General features: G+C 34.9%; 1 protein-coding gene across 7 annotated transcripts in view; it reads left to right on the forward strand.

Annotated features, from left to right (window-relative positions):
• Window positions 1-19,027, forward strand: part of FRYL (FRY like transcription coactivator) — a 252,295-nt gene that overhangs the window by 131,111 nt on the left and 102,157 nt on the right. For all 7 annotated transcript variants that reach the window (XM_060110201.1, XM_060110192.1, XM_060110246.1 and 4 more), the window contains 6 exons: window positions 70-149; window positions 531-611; window positions 3,634-3,802; window positions 4,075-4,167; window positions 12,777-12,875; window positions 13,904-14,005. In XM_060110201.1, the coding sequence (XP_059966184.1) occupies window positions 70-149; window positions 531-611; window positions 3,634-3,802; window positions 4,075-4,167; window positions 12,777-12,875; window positions 13,904-14,005 (624 nt within the window). The remainder of the gene's footprint in view (window positions 1-69; window positions 150-530; window positions 612-3,633; window positions 3,803-4,074; window positions 4,168-12,776; window positions 12,876-13,903; window positions 14,006-19,027) is intronic.

The raw sequence follows: 19,027 nt of genomic DNA on the forward strand, positions 1-19,027 counted from the left end.
AATGATGAGAATACTCATAAAAGCCCTGTAACCTGTTTAGCACACACTTGATTTTTTTTTTTTTTCTAGATTCCTGTTCATCCTGTGCCTGATCCCTTAGTTCATGAAGTTCTAAACTTAGCTTTTAAGCACTTTAAACATAAGGAAGGGTAAGTAAAATACTTACGGGACTGTTGCTTTTATCTGCGGTCCAGATTTAGACTGTTAATTTGAACTCTCATAAATCATTTGTTTTCTGAAGTTCAAAGCAATTATCTTCCTGTATTTTTTAGTCCACAGGAGATGCTTATGGGAAAGATTTTGTAAAAATGATTCTTAAAACCATTGATTGAATTTATAAGAATCAGGTTAAATTTCCTGGCAAATTGAAATCTAGAGAGAGAAGAAAATTCATTTGGTTTTTATCACCCTATAAATGAATCTTCAGAGAAAATTTATACAACACCCCGATAAGGAATTTTCGGAGTTATTAAGAAAGAGAGTTTGTAGAAAAATTTCATGAAATAATGTTTGTTCTTTTGCTATTTTAGATATTCAGGAACCAACACTGGGAATGTGCATATTATTGCAGATTTATATGCAGAAGTGATAGGCGTTCTTGCCCAATCAAAGTAAGTTTTATAAATCACTGATTTTGATTTGTTTTGCATTTTAGAATTCTCATTGCTAACTGATAGAATAGACACTGACAATTTTAGATCTTTTTTTTTCCATAGAATTATTGTGAAGTCTGTTTCACCTTTTATTATTTTGCTGCTCTGTTCCTTAGAGCAGGGGTCCCCAACCTTTTTGGTACCAGGGACTTGTTTCATGGAAGAGAATTTTTCCACGGTGGGGGGGAGGTGGGGGATGGCTGCAGATGATGGTTCAGGCGGTAATGCGAGTGATGGGGGGGATGGTTCAGGCAGTAATGCGAGCGATGGGGAGCGGCAGATGAAGCTTCGCTCGCTTGTCCTCCGCTCACCTCCTGCTGTGTGGCCCGGTTCCCAACAGGCCGTGGACAGCTATTGGTCCATGGCCTGGGGGTTGGGGACCCCTGCTTTAAAAGAATTTTAAGTGACACCCATACCTCAATTCCACAACTTGTCTTCATTATTTGGGGTTTTCCATAAAACCTGAATTGAGGAAGTAAGAAATTGGCAAGAATAGTCAGGTCATTACCTTATTCCCTATTTTTCACAGTTCTATGAGAAATGTTTTTATAAATTTTTTCTTATAGAACTCTTGTCAAAGCTAATAATTACTTTTATTCGTTTCTACTTGAATGCTTTTATTTCTGAGATAGCAATGCAGTGTCTTCCTTCTAACCATCTTATTTATTTTAATACTGAACAGAGTTTTGAATAGGTGGAAGACATACCAAAAAGGAAAGATAAAGATACTAGAGTACTCCATAAAGAGGGTGTTATTCATTAGAAGTTACATGCATTGAGTTGTATTGAACCATCATTATTGTAAACGGTAAAAAAGATGTTTGTCTTTAGTATCGTGTGCTTGCTCTAAAGACTATGGAAGATTTTGAATTTCCTTCTTTGCTACTGGGAAATTTGTAAGGAAAAAAGTATCAGTTTAGATTTTCTTGGGTGCTATTTAAAGAGTCAGTCTTTGGCCCTGAAATCATCCTATAGCAACCTTTTTCAGTTCTAAGGAAGCAAACACAATTATTGTTAATGTTTAGTAGTTTAGATTTTAATATGAAGTGATGTATTTTATTATTTTGTAGTTACTATCCTTTAATTTAGTATTATTTACTTTTTATCCTTTGTAGTTTACCAGGGACCCTTGTATACCCAATGCTATAGAACTTAGAACATAGTTGGAGTATTTGAAATGACTTAGACGTAGACAATAATATTTTAATATTGTGTTTATATTTAATCAACAATGAATCCCTGTTTCAGGAATATAGCTACAAAAACATGAGCAATAATGTATTTCTTTTCATGGCACAGTAGTTCATATTGTAATTTTTATTTTATTTTTTATTTTTTATTTTTATTTTTTTTTTTTTGCGGTATGCGGGCCTCTCACTGTTGTGGCCTCCCCCGTTGCGGAGCACAGGCTCCGGACGCGCAGGCTCCGGACGCGCAGGCTCAGCGGCCATGGCTCACGGGCCCAGCCGCTCCGTGGCATATGGGATCCTCCCAGACCGGGGCACGAACCCGTATCCCCTGCATCGGCAGGCGGACTCTCAACCACTTGCGCCACCAGGGAGGCCCCTGTAATTTTTATTGAAAATGATTTTCTGTCAGGAATATAGGTTAGAAGTGCTAAATAACACATGAGCAAGTGGGGTCCAGAAGAACCCTACATCATAGCTAAGTTAAATCTAGGATGGTAAGGATAGTAAATCTAAATGGCCAATGGTAAATTTATGAAATGATGCTCAGCCTCACTGGTCTAGTTGTAAGAGAAATGCCACTCAGAACAATATTGAGATGTTTTCCACCCATACATACAATGAGCATGGGAAAAAACTTGGATGGATCCACATTAGGCTGGGCTGATGGCACCAACATTTGAGAGGAAAGGTGGTGAGGTGGGAAAGGGGTGGGGAGAAAGAAAAGGCTGGGGGTATTTTAGAATCTTGTCAATGCATTTCCTTTGATTATAGTGACTAATAATTATTATGAGAAATTTAATAGAAGGAAAAACCCTTGGATTCTAATAATGCAATGGGAAGATTTTTATCCACTTTATATTTTCTTTATAAAACTCAAAAGAACACTTTCATGGAAAATGGTGTATTTTACAAGACTGAAATGGGAATGGAGAAGTTATACTTCCTATCATGGATCCATATTTCATTAACATGTAATTAATATCCATGTTTAATTAATATTAATATGTACTCAGTGCCCATTGGGAAGTATGCTTCATTTGTCATTATAACTTTCGAGAACTGGTTTCCCCAAGTAACATCATCAATAAAACCTTTGTTTCATGGAGGGGGAAAGTGAAGTATTATTGATTAACAAACTATGAGATATCTTTTTCCATTGTAAGCAAAGAAAAACTTAGTAGCCTTAACTGTTGTAGTCATTTGAATCCAGGATGTTGCTCAACATTTCAAAAGCATTTTGATTCTTTAGCTGAGACCAGTGCCCTCCCACTCATCTTCTTCAGTTTTTCTACAGTGCAAGGAGATAATAATTTTAAGAGATAATTAGTAGTCTACAAGTGATTGGTTTATTTCTTTGAACAAATATGTAGTCTCCAGTCTGCTCTTCATGTAACTCAAATTGCAGATTTATCAAAATGAGTCTTAAAATTTAGAGACACTCTCTGATTTACATGTGGATGTTTTATGGGTGGGTTGTTAGATCTTATTTTTATGATGATTACGAACTATTAAATGGTATTGATGCTGTATTGATGGTATCATAGGAATAAGAAATTCTAATAAGAAATAAGAATTTCTCCTTAAGGCATTTTTTATTTGAAAAAATAAACAGTAAATTTAGAATCAGAAGTATTTTTGTTTTCATTTGTATGTTTTTCTGGGTAATTTTGATGAGGGCAGAGAAAGGAGATGGTGTTTAGGTAAAATACTTTTTGATTTCAACCTTAAATATCATGTGGGAAATGAGTGTCTTCAATTCATATCAAATTGTGTATCCGTGTACATTAAAGGTTTCAGGCTGTGAGGAAGAAGTTTGTGACAGAGTTAAAAGAACTGCGACAAAAGGAACAAAGTCCACATGTGGTACAAAGCGTCATCAGCTTAATAATGGGAATGAAATTTTTCCGAGTGAAAATGTATCCTGTAGAAGATTTTGAAGCATCATTTCAGTTCATGCAGGTGATCTGCAGTAATTAGAATTAGCCTAACAATGGATGTTTTTGCTTTTCATGACTATTTAAAAGAAACGAAATAAATATAATTAATGACGTTACTAATTCCTTACCCCAAGCGTTAAGTTGTCAGAAGTGTGAATTAATTTTCTTTTTAAATTTGAACATGATTTGAACTTAGCTTTCTGGTAAAATTGCAGAGTATTTACAAAATTATTGTGATATTAACATTTCTATAATCTTCCTTTTTAAATCTAATATACCTTTTTCCCTCTCAAGGAATGTGCTCAGTATTTCTTAGAAGTAAAAGATAAAGATATAAAACATGCACTTGCTGGTTTATTTGTGGAGATTCTTATCCCTGTAGCTGCTGTAAGTATATTTTTAATTTTATATTGCATTTTAAAAGTACCTTTTTTGCTGAAGAAGTTACCACATGTGATATTCTTACTTTCTGGTAACCTCATAGACAATAAAGCGGAAACTTTGAATGTAGTGGGAGTATGGGGTAAATCATTATTAGACACATAGCAGAAGAGCATCAATCAGTCTTTTAATCAAAAGAACAAGCCCAGGCCCTTAAGATTTAGAGACTGTTAGGAAGGCAGAGTATTTGCAACCTAGAAGTAATGATTATCTCAAGTAGCTCAGTGTAAAACACTGCATTTAATGGCATTTGCTCTTTACAAAATGGCAGCCATTTTAATGCCTCTGAAGAATTTTAAAGTACTGTGACATGTATCCTAGAGTTTACAGGATTGTCTCAGTTTTAAAAGTTAATTTCTATAGTTGCCATGACATACAACATACCTGTCAAAATATGTATTCTAAATTATTTAGAAAATATGACTGCTATAAATATGGTTCCAATAACTTCTAGGGAAGCAGATTTATAGAAGCTTTTCTAGGTCTAAATTCATTGTGTTATTCAAAAATAATTCTGTAGTTACTAATAACATAGCATGGTATAAATAGGATTCGGGGATTTTAGAATACTTGGACATGCTAGATTTTTTTGTTTCCTGGGTTTTTTTTTTTGTGGTATGTGATATGCCACTCATTTTCAGTATACTATGTACTGCTGTATAAATGATATTCTTTATATATATACATATAATTTCATTTAAAAACACTTATGGAGGTAAAATTGACTTAAATTACACATATTTAAAGTGTACAATTAGACATACGTATATGCCTGTAAAACCTTCATCACAGTCAAGATAATGTACATACCTATCATACTTCAGAAGTTTCCTTATGTTCCTTTTTAATCCACCACCCCCCCCACTCCACATTGTTCTCAGGTAACCATTGATCTTTCTATTCTTCTACTTAGTTTTGGGTTTTCTCGATTTTTTTTTTTTTTTTTGCGGTACACGGGCCTCTCACTGCTGTGGCCTCTCCCGCTGCGGAGCACAGGCTCCGGACGCGCAGGCTTAGCGGCCATGGCTCACGGGCCCAGCCGCTCCGTGGCACGTGGGATCCTCCCGGACCGGGGCACGAACCCGTGTCCCCTGCATCGGCAGGCGGACTCTCTACCACTGTGCCACCAGGGAAGCCCTAGAATTTTATATTAATGGAATCTTACAGTACAGACTTTTTTTCTGGCTTCTTTCACTCCGCACAATTATTTTGAGTTCCAGCTATGTTACAGAATATATCAACAGTTTATACATTGTTGACTAGTATCTCATTGTATGGATATACCACAGTTCAGTTATGTGTTTATCTGTTTTTGGACATTTGGGTTGTTTCAAGGTTTTATTTTTATATAAATTTATTTATTTTTGGCTGCATTGGGTCTTCGTTGCTGCATGCGGGCTTTTCTCTAGTTGCGGCGGGCGGGGGCTACTCTTTGTTGTGGTGCGTGGGCTTCTCATTGCAGTGGCTTCTCTTTTTTCGGAGCATAGGCTCTAGGCATGTGGCCTTCAGTAGTTGTGGCTCGTGGGCTCTAGGGCGCAGGCTCCGTAGTTGTGGCGCACGGGCTTAGTTGCTCCACGGCATGTGGGATCTTCTCGAATCCGTGTCCCCTGCATTGGCAGGCAGATTCTTACCCCCCACGCCATCCAGGAAGTGCCAAGAGTGTATCTTCTTTATTATTTTATTTATTTTTTTGGCCACGCAGTGCAGCCTGCAGGATCTTAGTTCCCTGACCAGGGATTGAACCCGTGTCCCCTGTATTGGCAGGCAGATTCTTAACCACTGTGCTGGCAGGGAAGTCCTGTTTCAAGTTTTTGACTGTTAGAAATAGACCTGCTATGAAATTCCCGTACAAGTCTGTGTATGGACATGTGCTTTTATTTCCTTTGGGTTGATATCTAGAAGTGAAATTGCTGGACCAAATGGTGGGTGTATGTTTAACTCTTAAAGAAATTGCCTAGCTGTGTTCCAAAGTGGTTTTACTGGTTTGCATTCCCACCACTTATGTGGGAGTTCTCTTCTTCCACATCCTCACCAACTCTGGCTTTGGCTGGTCTTTTTAGTTTTAGCTAATCTAATAGGTGTGTCCTGATATCTCAGTGTAGCTTTTAATTTGCATTTCCCTCCGGACTAATGGTTTTGAGCATCTTTTCCTGTCCTATTTTCTGTCTGTATGTTTTCTTTGGCAAAATGTCTGTTGAAATCTTTTTTCTCATTTTAAAATTGGGTTTTTTCTGATTAAGTTTTGAGAGATATATTTTTGTATTTTTTGCATATTTTGGATATGAAGTTTTTGTCAGCTACATGCTTTGTGAATATTTCTCCTAGTCCATGATTTGTCTTTTCATTTTCTTAATTATGTCTTTGGAAGAGGAGAAGTTTTAAATTTTGATGAAGTCTGATTTATTAGTTTATTCTTTTATAAGTTGTGCTTTTGGTATCGTACCTATGAAGTCTTTGCCTAACCCAGGGTAACAAAGGTTTTCTATATTTCAGTTTCGGTCAGTGATCTATTTTGATCTACTTTTAGGTCAGTGATCTATTTTGAGTTAATTTTGTATATGGTATGAGGTATGGATTGAAATTTTGTTCTGCTTTGTTTAATTCTTTTTGTTTTTGCAAATAGCATCCAGTTGTTCCTGTACCGTGTCACTTGTTTGTTGACAACTCTTTCTAAGTACATTAGTTCCTTTGTCAAAAAATTCAATTGACTCTATTTGTGTGGGTCTTTTTCTGACTCTATTCTGTTCCAATGATCTGTGTATATATTCTTACAACAATGGTATACTATGTTAATTACTGTAGTAAGTTAGAAGGCAGGTAGTATACATCTTCCAACTTTATGTTTTTTCAAAAAAATTTTGGCTCTTCTAGGTCTACTGCATTTACATATAAATTTTAGAATCACCTGGTCCATTAAAAAAATCTAGTGGTATTTGATTGGGATTGGATTAAATTAGTCAGTAAATTGGGAGGACAGACATCTTAATATCGATTCTTGCAATTCATGAGCATAGTTTCTCTCCTTTTACTTAGGTCTTTATTTTCTGTCAACAGTGTTTGGTAGTTTTCAGTGTACAGGTCTCGAATATATTTTGTTAAATTTAGCCCTAGGCATTTCATATTTTTATGCTACTCTAAATGTCATTGTTTTAAAATTTCATTTTCCAGGTGCTCAAAATACTTTTCAATGCACATATATATATATATTTTTTGGCTGCGTTGGGTCTTCGTTGCTGCGCACGGGCTTTCTCTAGTTGCGGTGAGCAGGGGCTACTCTTCGTTGCGGTGCGCGGGCTTCTCGTTGCGGTGGCTTCTCTTGTCGCAGAGCATGGGCTCTAGGCGCACGGGCTTCAGTAGTTGTGGCACGTGGGCTCAGTAGTTGTGGCTCGCAGGCTCTAGAGCTCAGGCTCAGTAGTTGTGGCGCACAGGCTTGGTTGCTCCGAGGCATGTGGGATCTTCCTGGACCAGGGCTCGAATCCATGTCCCCTGCATTGGCAGGCGGATTCTTAACCCCTGTGCCACCAGGGAAGCCCCAGTGTGCATATTTTATTTTTGCCTTATTGCACTGGCTAGGACTCTCAGTACAAGGATAAATAGAAGTGATGAGAACAGACTCCATTCACATCTTAGGGCTAAAGTCATCAGTCCTTTACCAATAAGTATGATGTTACCTGTCGATTTTTCATAGATGCCATTTATCATATTGAGGAAATTTATTTCCATTCCTAGTTTGTTAAGAGTTTTTTTCAGGAATGAATGTTGGATTTTGTTAAATGCTTTTTTTTTTCTCTGTCTACTGAAGTAATCATATAGTTTTTCTTTTCTGTTCATTAATATGGTGAATTACATTGATTGATTTTTCAAATGTTGGATCAACCATATATTCCTGGGGTTAAACTCCTCTTGATCATAAGATTTTTTTAATGTATTGTTAGATTTTATTTGCTAGGTGTTTTTCTTTTGAGAATTTTTGCACTTACCTATGTTCATGGGGGCTGTCGGTCTGTGGTTTTCTTGCAGTGTCTTTGTTTTTAGTAACAAGTTAATGTTGAAGAAGTTTGTGAAGAATTGGCTCTACATCTTCCTTTGGAGTTGGGTAGAATTCACCAATAAAGCCACCTGGCCTGGGATTTTTCTTGTGGCACGCTTTTTAACTACCAGATAATGTTCTTCAAAATACATAGGGCTGCTCAGGCTATTTCTTCTTGAGTACGCTTTCATGTCTTTCTAAGGAGTTTGCCCATTTTGTGTGAATTATCCAATTTATTGTTGTAAAGTTGGTCATAATATTCCCTTAATTTCTTTAAATAGCTGTAGGATCTGTAGTGACCTCTTCCATTCCAGATATTGGTAGTTTGTGACTTTTCTCCTTCTTTCCTGATCTGTCTGGCTAGAAGTTTATTGATTGTACTGATCTTCTCAAAGAACCAGCTTTTGACTTTATTGATGTTCTCTATTTTTCAGTTTTTTATTTAACTCATTTCTACTTGGATTTTTATTATTTTTCTTCTACTTACTCTAAATTTGCTCTTTTTTCCCCCCTAGTTTCTTAAGGTGAAAGCTGAGGTCATCAAGCCCTTTTCTCTTTTCTAATATAAGCACTTAATGCTATATATTTCCCTCTAAGTAGTTCTACAGTGGCAGCCCACAAATTCTGATGTCTTGTGTTTTCATTTTCATAAAGCTCAAAGTACTTTCTGCTGTCCTTTTTGAAATTCACGGGTTATTTAGAAGCATTTTATTTAATGTCTAAACATTTGGGGATTTTCCAGAGATCTTCAGGTTATTAATTTTTAATTTGTGGTGGCAGAACATATTTGGTATGCTTGAATCCCATTAGATGCATTGAAATTTGTTTTTTGGGCCAGAATATCCTTTATTTTTTATTTTTATTTTTTATTTTTTATTTTTTTTTTTGTGGTACGTGGGCCTCTCACTGTTGTGGCCTCTCCCATTGCGGAGCACAGGCTCCGGATGCGCAGGCTCAGCGGTCATGGCTCATGGGCCCAGCCGCTCCGCAGCATGTGGGATCTTCCGGGGCACGAACCCGCGTCCCTTGCATCAGCAGGCGGACTCTCAACCACTGCACCACCAGGGAAGCCCAAGAATATCATTTATTTTGATGAATGTTCCATGTGCACTTGAAAAGACTATGTATACTGCTGTTGGATAGAGTGTTCTATGAATATCAATTAGGGCAAATTGGTTAATAGTGTTCTTCAGCTCTGCTGATTTCCTCTCTACTTGTTCTATCAACTACTGAGAGAGGAGTATTGAAATTTGACCAACTGTTTCTCTTTGCAGTTCTGTCAATTTTTGCTTGCTGTATGTTTAAGCTCTATCATGAAATATGTGTATGTTTAGGATTGTATATCCTCTTTAATTAACACCATTATCATTGTGAAATAACCTTCCTTATCTCTGATAATATTCTTTGCTCTGAAATCTACTTTGTCTGATATTAATATAGCCACTTCTGCTTCCTTTTGATTGTATAAGGATAGTATATCTTTTTCCATTTTTTCCTTTTAATCTACTTGTGTTTTTATATTAAAAAATATATATATATATATTTTTTGTAGGCAGGATATGGTTGGTTCTTGCTTTTTTATCCAGTCTGACAATCTCTGCCTTTTAATTGGGCACCACATACATTTGATATGATTAGTGATACAGTTATTTTAAATCTGTCATCTTCTGATTATGTTCTTAATTTTCCCATCTGTTCTTTGTTTCCTTTTTCTACTATTTTTTTGGATTAATTGAATATTTTTGTGATTCTTTTATCTCCTTTGTTGGCTTATTAGCTATATCTCATTGCTATATCTCATTGTTTTGTCATTTTATTGTTTATGGTATACATCTTTAACTTATCGTTGTCTACCTCAAGTGATATTATACTGTTCATGTGTAGTGTAAAAACCATACACAATGGTACACTTTCATTTCTTCCCTGAAAATTCTCACACAGCAGTAAGCTGGGGCCATCAAAGGGCTCACCTCATCTGTTTGCCATTCCTCAGGGGTCACTTTCTTTTGTTGACTGATGTATAATGTTTTGCGTATCATTTCATATATTTTGTTCCTTTTTGGTTGTTTCAGATGGTAAAATAAGTCTAGCCCCCTTTACACCACCTTGGCTAGAAATGGAAGTTAGTAAGATTCACTTTATTCAGGTTTTATTCTATTTAAAATATTTTAAAATGAAGAAATTTATTTTCATACTGAGAATCAAATGTAACGGTTTTGACTTTTATTTTTAAATATTGAATTAATTGACTTGTGATCTATGTGTTCATATGGAATAGTTTATGGTATTCAGGTCCTATCTTTAGAACATGTTCAGAAAAGATGGACAGGGAATTGTAAGAAAAATCAAGAATTTAAAATATTAATGACATAGCAGTTGTAGAGATTGGCCTGATTTTTTTTATCAGTTTTGAATATTTACTTATAGTTAAATACTTGAAGATTTTTTAAATGAGTACAAACAGAAGTCATGAACTATAAGTTTGTAAGTAGTTTGAGTCAAATACCCCACCCCCACTCTCACCTCAGTTTTAACCGTGAAAATAGGTTCATTTTGCCAAAAAGAAAACAGATGATCATTTATAAAACCACGTCAGCTTAGCTATGAAGTAGCTATGTACTTAATGAAGTACATCATTAGTGCATATACTTCAATTTCTTTTCCTAGAAATGGTTTGAAACACTGTGTATCCATCCCAAATTGTCATTTGTGCTTCCCCCTTGTCTGAAAAAATCTGTTTTGCCAGATATCTGAGATTATGTTGTAGTTTCTAAGGTAACTCATCAAAGGGAGCAGATTGTGGGAAGAAAGACCCTTGACTGTGGTCCATTATTACTGTGTTGCCTAATTCTTCTTTTATGCCATGTTTGCTTTTGTATTTTATTTGTTTACTAGGGTTGCCCTTACAAAGAACCACAAACAAGGTGGCTTAAACAACAAAAATTTATTGTCTCACATTTATGGAGCCTAGATGTCTAAGACCAAGGTGTTGCCAGGTTTATTTTTTTCTGAGTGCTGTGAGGAAGATCTGTTCCATGCCTCTTGCCTAACTTCCAGTAGTTTACTGAAAATCTTTGACCTTCCTTGTCTTATAGATGTATCACCCTGATCTCTGCCATCATCTTCATATGGTGTTATCCTTGTGTGCATGTCTTTGTCCAAATTCTCTCCCTCCCACCTTTTTAAAATTAATTTTTATTGGAGTGTACTTGCTTTACAATGTTGCTTTAGTTTCTACTGTACAGCAATACAGCTATACGTATACATATATCCCCTCTTTTTTGGATTTCCTTCCCATTTAGGTCACCACAGAGCATTGAGTAGAGTTCCCTGAGCTGTACAGTAGGTTCTCATTAGTTATCTATTTTATACCTAGTATCAATAGTGTGTCTATGTCAATCCCAGTCTCCCTATTCATCCCCCGCCCCCTTTTTTAAGGACACCAGTCATGTTGGAGTAGCCCCCGCCCCAACTTCAATATGACCTCATTCTAACTTAACTAATTATATCTGCAATGACCTATTTTCATATAATGTCACATTATGAGGTATGCGGGGTTAGGATTTCAGTATATGAATTTTGGGACAAGTCAGTCCATCACACCAGCCTCTGCACATAGAACTCCTGTCTGGAACATTCTTGCCTCTCAGATAACCTCCAGCCTCCTTTCCTGGTTAGATTCTACTTATTTATTCATTATATGTATTGAGTGCTTTCTGTGTGTCAGGGCCTCTTCCGTCCACAGGGAATACAACAATGATCAAGGCAGGAAAGACTCCCTGCTCTTACAGAGCTTACGTCTAGTACAGAAAACTCAAACAAGTATGTAAAATTATGTATCAAGAGTATATGCCAGATGAGGTGGTAAGTACTGTGCAGAAATGTAGAGCAGGGTAGGGGCCTAAAAATTCTTGAAGTGGGCAGGGGAGTTGAAATTTTAAATAGAGTAATTAGGAAAGACCACCACCTTGAAAGAGATGGTGACGATTGAGCAAAAACTAAAGGAATAAGGGAGTAAGACATGCTATATTTGGGGGAAGAGCTTCTTAGGCAGAAGGAACCAGTGTAGACATCCTGAAGCAAGAGCATGTTTGATGTGTTCTAGGAGCAACAAAGAAGCTAGTGTGGCTGGATCCTAGTACAGGGGGCCAGGGTAGTGGGAGATAAGACCAGAGAGGTTAAATGGGAGGCTATTGCAGTATTTTAGGTAAAGAAATGCCGAATTCAGCTTAGATGTTACTTCCTTGTGGAGTTTTTCCATTGGGGCCTCTTCTGAGTGCTCCAAGAGCACAGAGAATTTCCTCTTAGAGCTCCTGTTATACCACATATTCATCTGCTTGTTCACCCAGGGCCGGGACCCGGTGTATCTTACTTACTCAACATTTGGTCATTTGGTATATTATGGGACTTCATCAGATACTCATTGACTAATTTTAAACCTTACAGAAACTTATTGTAATCTTTGTATAGTTTGATCTAACACTTGTAACCATTTTCTTTGTTTTTGTATTATCTTTTTATCTAGGCTGTTAAAAATGAAGTGAATGTTCCCTGCTTGAAAAATTTTGTGGAGATGCTTTATCAGACTACTTTTGAACTGAGTTCCAGAAAGAAGCATTCATTGGTATTGAGAAACATTTCAAACCTTCATATGTTTAATTAGGAGTTCTAGTAATTGATTTATGAATTTAGTTGGGTTTTTTTTAGTAGAGTTTTAAGAGAATTATAAAAATTGAAATTGTAAAATATCCAAAGGGTAATACAAGGGCAAATTTTACCTATCTTCTCCTGCTCTTTTCAAAACTTTCTATTCTTAATTTTACTAGCTCTGTATTTGATAGGTTATTCAGACTTCATTCTAGGTATTTACCTGTCTTGACAGATGCTATAAATTATGTATTAGAATAAAGGAAAAGTTAAGTGTAGTCTCATATTAAACCATAAATTCCTTTATTTTACATTATAATAAATTATATTCTGAAGCATTTGATTATTTAGGAGCTGTTGTCTAATTACATCTTTTCTATTCAGAGATGTAAAGCATTTTTTTTTCCATTTCACCATCCACTTCAGTAACTTTGAGGGGTTTTTCTGTAAATTTGTATGCAGCTTGGAGAAAGTTTGGAGAATTGGACAAATATTTGACCGCTTAAGATAGAGGTATAATAATAATAAACACTGGTTGTGCCAGGCATTGAGCCAAGTGCTTTACATTCTTTGTCTTTAAGCCTCACAACCCTATAGCATGTGTGTGATGAGCATTCTCCACTTCACATGTTAGGAAAGTGAGGCTTCGAGCACTTTAACGTATCCTCCTGAAGTCACACACCTGATAAATAGAAAACTGCAACATTAATGCTGGTCTGTCCTCTGATCCCAGGGCCACTTTACTGGTTAGAGGAGGAATGGGTCTAGGGAGAAATAATAGCATATTTCTCACTTGGGGAGATGTGATAGATCAGGAAATTGTTCTTATAGAAAATCTGCCCTTTATCATTCTTTGTTAGATTACTCCCTGAGATCGTATTTTTTAATTACAAATGGGAAAACTGCTAATAGAATTTTTTTTGCTTATGAGAATGAATGAAATATAATTTACAAGTCCAGTGCTTTTTCATAAAAATGTTATTCTCTTTCTTCTGTCTCCTATAGGCTCTATATCCATTAATTACCTGCCTTTTATGTGTCAGTCAAAAACAGTTCTTTTTAAATAACTGGCATATTTTCCTACAGAACTGTTTGTCACATTTAAAGGTAAGACTTAATCTCATTTTTGACCTGTAAATACTGACTGTAGTATATTCACTTATGCATATACATTGAACAGTATATAATAATACTTTTAGTACTACAGTTCATTTGAATTGTGATACTTTAACATATTCCTTTTCTTATACATTCTTCATTCCTTCTATAGGGAATCATGTTATAGACATGAATAAACTGTTGATTAAAAATTTAGTTGGTCTTAATGAATGCAGAACTATACATTTGTAATGATTGTTTATATTATCCTGGATCTAGCAATATTTGTTAATAAATAAATTCCTTTGGAATCTCAGAGTATTAGTTAATCTTATAAAACTCTCCAGATGCTTATTTTGCGTTTTCTCTTGAGAAAATTGAGTAATGTTGGCTCAAGTCTGAATAATATGAAAAAAGCCTCGATAATAAAATACCAGGTAAAAGCACATTTAGTGTTAAGTATGCCCAGCCAAATCTAAAAGTATGGTACTGGATCCACATAGATGTGAAAGCTCCTGAAATGATTCTGACTTGAATCAAGGGATAATTAATTGTTATTAACACTATTTGGCACATCTATGTCCAGTCTCTTAGGATTAAAAACAAAACTGTGAGATAGAAGGATCATTATCTGCCCAGGATGCTCTGCTGGCAGAATCTAACAGGATCTTCTTTTCTTCTGTGGATAGGACCACAGTTAATATCTGACACAGAACATGGGAATATTCTTCATCTGCATGTCATGTGAATACTTGATTTGAATACCATTTTGATACATAAATGAATATATTTGAATATTTGCTTACATGTTATAGAAACACGCAGACATGGCATTTCATTTTCTGTTACTCCTCTAAGTTAGGGTTAAGACTGAAAAACTTAAACTTGGAAGACAATGAAACCAAGGCACAGAGAGATTAAATGAGTTGTTTCTGACCCTACAGCTCATCGTGATATTATGAGAAATAGGGCTGGCTTTTATTTCTCACTTCAGGATTGATTCACTGGACAACGTTTTCCTATATATCTTTTTTTAAATGATTTTACATATCATTTTGAAAAATACTTTGATTTCTTAGTAAGGTGTACTAAAATATGTCTTTGAAAAATATTTTTGGCTATTTTCCTCCTAGATATACATACACTGATGTTATTCATATTTGGGTGAGAATTGATATATTCTCTTTGCTCTGTTTATGAAAATTCCCAGGACCAATCAAGCTGGTTAAATTCTTTATGTCATGCAACCAGAAAATAAGTTTTATTTAAGTACATTATATTGTTTCTGTCCTTATTTTGATAATTCATACAGATTTAGGTACTGAAAGGGAATTGATCATTTTCTGGGTAGTATGACTCTTCAAACTTTTAATAACATATTTTAAGACACGCATTTAAGTGTTTCTGGAAGTTTGCTTTGTTTCATGACAATTCATACTTTTCTGTTGCTTGTTGGAATGTTTTTATATATATACGTTTGCACCTAACATATTTGCAGTTCTTTCGCAGTACTTTAACTTTTTTTTTTTTGGCTTAAGGCTTTCATTTAAAATGCTCTGTTTTCCTTGAACCCTTACCTCCTGTTAAATATTTCTGGCATATTGTCCATTTTCATTAATGGCTGTGTCAATCTGCCAGGCTGAAGGAGATAAGAGCCACTTAGCATGAATATTTGGAATATAGTTGTCTTGACCATTAACCTTTAACTTACATTAAGGCTCTATTCAGCAGAAATTTTATGACTTGGTTCCTGCTTGTTAAGTTTTAGATACTGTGGCTATGCTACATAGTTGAGGTAAGGAGTTGAGCATTCAGGGAAAAACTATGCTAATTATCTGTTGTGACAGGTATAATTTATTTGTTTTGTATACAGGAAAAATTGGTCCAAGATAAAGGTCTTACCTAAATTGATTTTGTTTTGAGATTCAAGTAATCTCTTGAGTTCAAAAAAATCTGTAACACTTTTCCGTTTATTAGACCTACTACTCCTTAAAATAGATTTTTATTAGTATTTATTATAGGCTACATTCTCTAAGTACAGTATCTCATTTAATTCTTACTATAACTAAGGCTGAAAGAAGATAAAAAAGTAACCCAAGTTTAGGGAGCCAAAAAAGTGATAGAGATAGGATTTACATCTAATCCATCCAGTTCAATAAAATTTGCTCTTTCTGGTCTACCATGTTACCTTTTAATGTACTATAAGGAATGTTGCTTTACTGAGTATTTTAAAAAATATTTTTGGCTATAATTCTGGGATAGTAAAAAGACATTATTCCCTAGAGTCATAAGAATAAATATGATGCATTTTCAAGGCACTTTAAGATACCGCACAATTTTTTTTTTTAATTAATTAATTTATTTATTTATTTATTTTTGCTGCGTTGGGTCTTCGTTTCTGTGCGCGGGCTTTCTCTAGTTGTGGCCAGCGGGGGCCACTCTTCATCGCAGTGCGCGGGCCTCTCACTATTGCGGCCTCTCTTGTTGCGGAGCACAGGCTCCAGACGCGCAGGCTCAGTCGTTGTGGCTCACGGGTCTAGTTGCTCCGCAGCATGTGGGATCCTCCCAGCCCAGGGCTCGAACCCATGTCCCCTGCATTAGCAGGCAGATTCTCAACCACTGCGCCACCAGGGAAGCCCCCGCACAATTTTTTAAAAATTACCATACTAGTTTCTGAAGTTGGTGACCATGAAAAATGGGCATTAGTATGTAGGTCCATAAATAGCATGAGAGAACATCAGTTTATTTTCACCGAAAGTGTTAAATCTGCTGTTTTTGTCCCAAACATAATTTGGTAGTTTCCCATTCCCCTATCTTTATGTCAAATAAGGTCATTATTTGAAAAATGATTTTAAAGTTTCTAAAGAATAATTGAGAGAGAGAGAGGAGTAAGAGTAGATGCCATGTCAAATAATTTAGATAATTTTTTCTAGAGTGTATGCTTATTTTCTTTTAAAAATTGAAACTTATCTGAAATCAAATATAGTACTTTTAGAGGAAAAATTAGATAGTTAAAAGTTTATCTATTTTCTTTCAGTTTGAGTGTTGTAGATGTATCCCATGATGCCCAAACTATAGAATTTTTTTTTCTTCAGTGATTCTAGCCACTGTCTTGGACATTTCAAATTTCTTCTAAATAGAGACCTTGGTGAAGAGCTGTCTTGTTTTGTGCTTATTTTCATCTAACATGCATGTGCTGCATCTCATGTTTATGTTTGCTGTCTCACATTGCTTTATTTAGATGCCATCTAACAACAGTATCAGAAAACAAATAGAAACACTCCAGGTGAGTCGTGTTGATGTTACAAAGTAAAATATTGCTTTATCTCCTTTAATTGTGGCTTTTTTCCCCCTTTACCCATGGCTGCGTTGCATGTCCAACATATTTATTTAAGCTTGTTTCTCGTATTGTAAAAGAAGAGCAGCCCACAGCAGGAACATTCTACCGAAAGTTTAATATTAATGTGGTCCCAAGAAGATGAATTTAAGAGAGAGAAGTGATACCAAATGTTGATTTTTAACCACAATCTTCAGTTTTAAAATACTCTGTTTAATTAAAATTAGCTGTTATAAATAATGCTTTTTATAAAATTTTCCAATGAAATTCAGGAGATAGTAACTCAGATTTTGAATATGATTTTGATACAACACTTTAAAACTACAATCCTACTGGTTTGAGTTTTAAACAAATCTTTTGTTGTTGTTCACAGTAGGAAAAAAAGGAAGAAACATTAAAATGATTGTTGCCAAAGAGCATATTTGCCTGACATCAAAACTGTATTATTTAAAATAGATAAGTAATAAGAACCTGCTGTTAAAAAAAGAAAGAAAGAAAGAAAAAAGAATAAAAAAGAACTGTATTATACATTAATATTACTGGATTTTATTAATGTAATCTGATTATTCAAATTAGACCAAAATTATAACTAGGGAAATATGTATCTTTTTTTAAGGATCGGATCAATTTAGGATGTTCTCATTAATCAGAGATCTATAGCAGCATTGCAGTTACCGAATAAACAATTATATAATTTTTATCACTTTTTCTCTTTTCTGGAATTGTTCATTACAAAATAAGTCTGCTTTGTAAAACATAGTAGTCCATCTTGGAAAGTTTGAAAATCAAAATTTTATTTCACGCCAGATACCTCAGCACATAAGATAATCCAAATACTTTATTAACAATTTATATGAGAAGAACTTTTATGTGGAATTGGACTTAAATATTTCTATTATATAATTTATTATATGTTAATTTTTAGTATTCATATTTTGAAAAGATAATTTAACTATGTGAAAGTATTATTTGGAGTGTACATAAAACTAATTGAACTCATATTTTGACATTTGAGACCTTGCATTTAAGTGATAGAAAAGAAAGTACTACAAAAAGCTTAGTTGTTATATTAGTAAGATATATTGTGTGTAACATTATATGTTACTTTAGTTACATTAGTAACAAATTAATAGAAAACTACTTGGGGAGTGTATTTGAAATTTGGAATCGTGGATTTGGCAGTAGAAGGAGAGACTGACTTTGAGACTCTGACCAGCTGAATAGTTGATACTCCATTCTGAATTATATCAAATTTTCATATACATAGATATGCAAAATTATATTTTCTAGTGGTTCTCTTTTTTAAAAACATGTCCAGTGATAATCTTGTTGCATTGCTTTTAATCATACATAGTAGATGTCTGTTATTCTGTAGTCTGAGAAAACATAAAATAGAATGGTAAATTACTTAGTATTTAAAAACTCCCTTTTGTTCATTGTTATATATAAAATAATTGTTTAACAATAAGAAATCTCTCAAACCAGATTAAATAAATGCTAATTTATAGCACTAAATGCATCCTACAACTAATTAACAGATGCATAAAGTTTCTCCTACTAAAGGTGATTATTAGCTAATTTTCAAAATTTACAATTAAATCTCATTACATGTCTCTTGTCATTTAAGAACTTCACTTTTTATAATAGCTAGTATGAAGAAAAGGTTTGCTGATCAAATTGCGATTGAAATGGAT

Source organism: Mesoplodon densirostris, chromosome 1 (assembly GCF_025265405.1).
Source record: "Mesoplodon densirostris isolate mMesDen1 chromosome 1, mMesDen1 primary haplotype, whole genome shotgun sequence".
Taxonomy (NCBI): domain Eukaryota; kingdom Metazoa; phylum Chordata; class Mammalia; order Artiodactyla; family Ziphiidae; genus Mesoplodon; species Mesoplodon densirostris.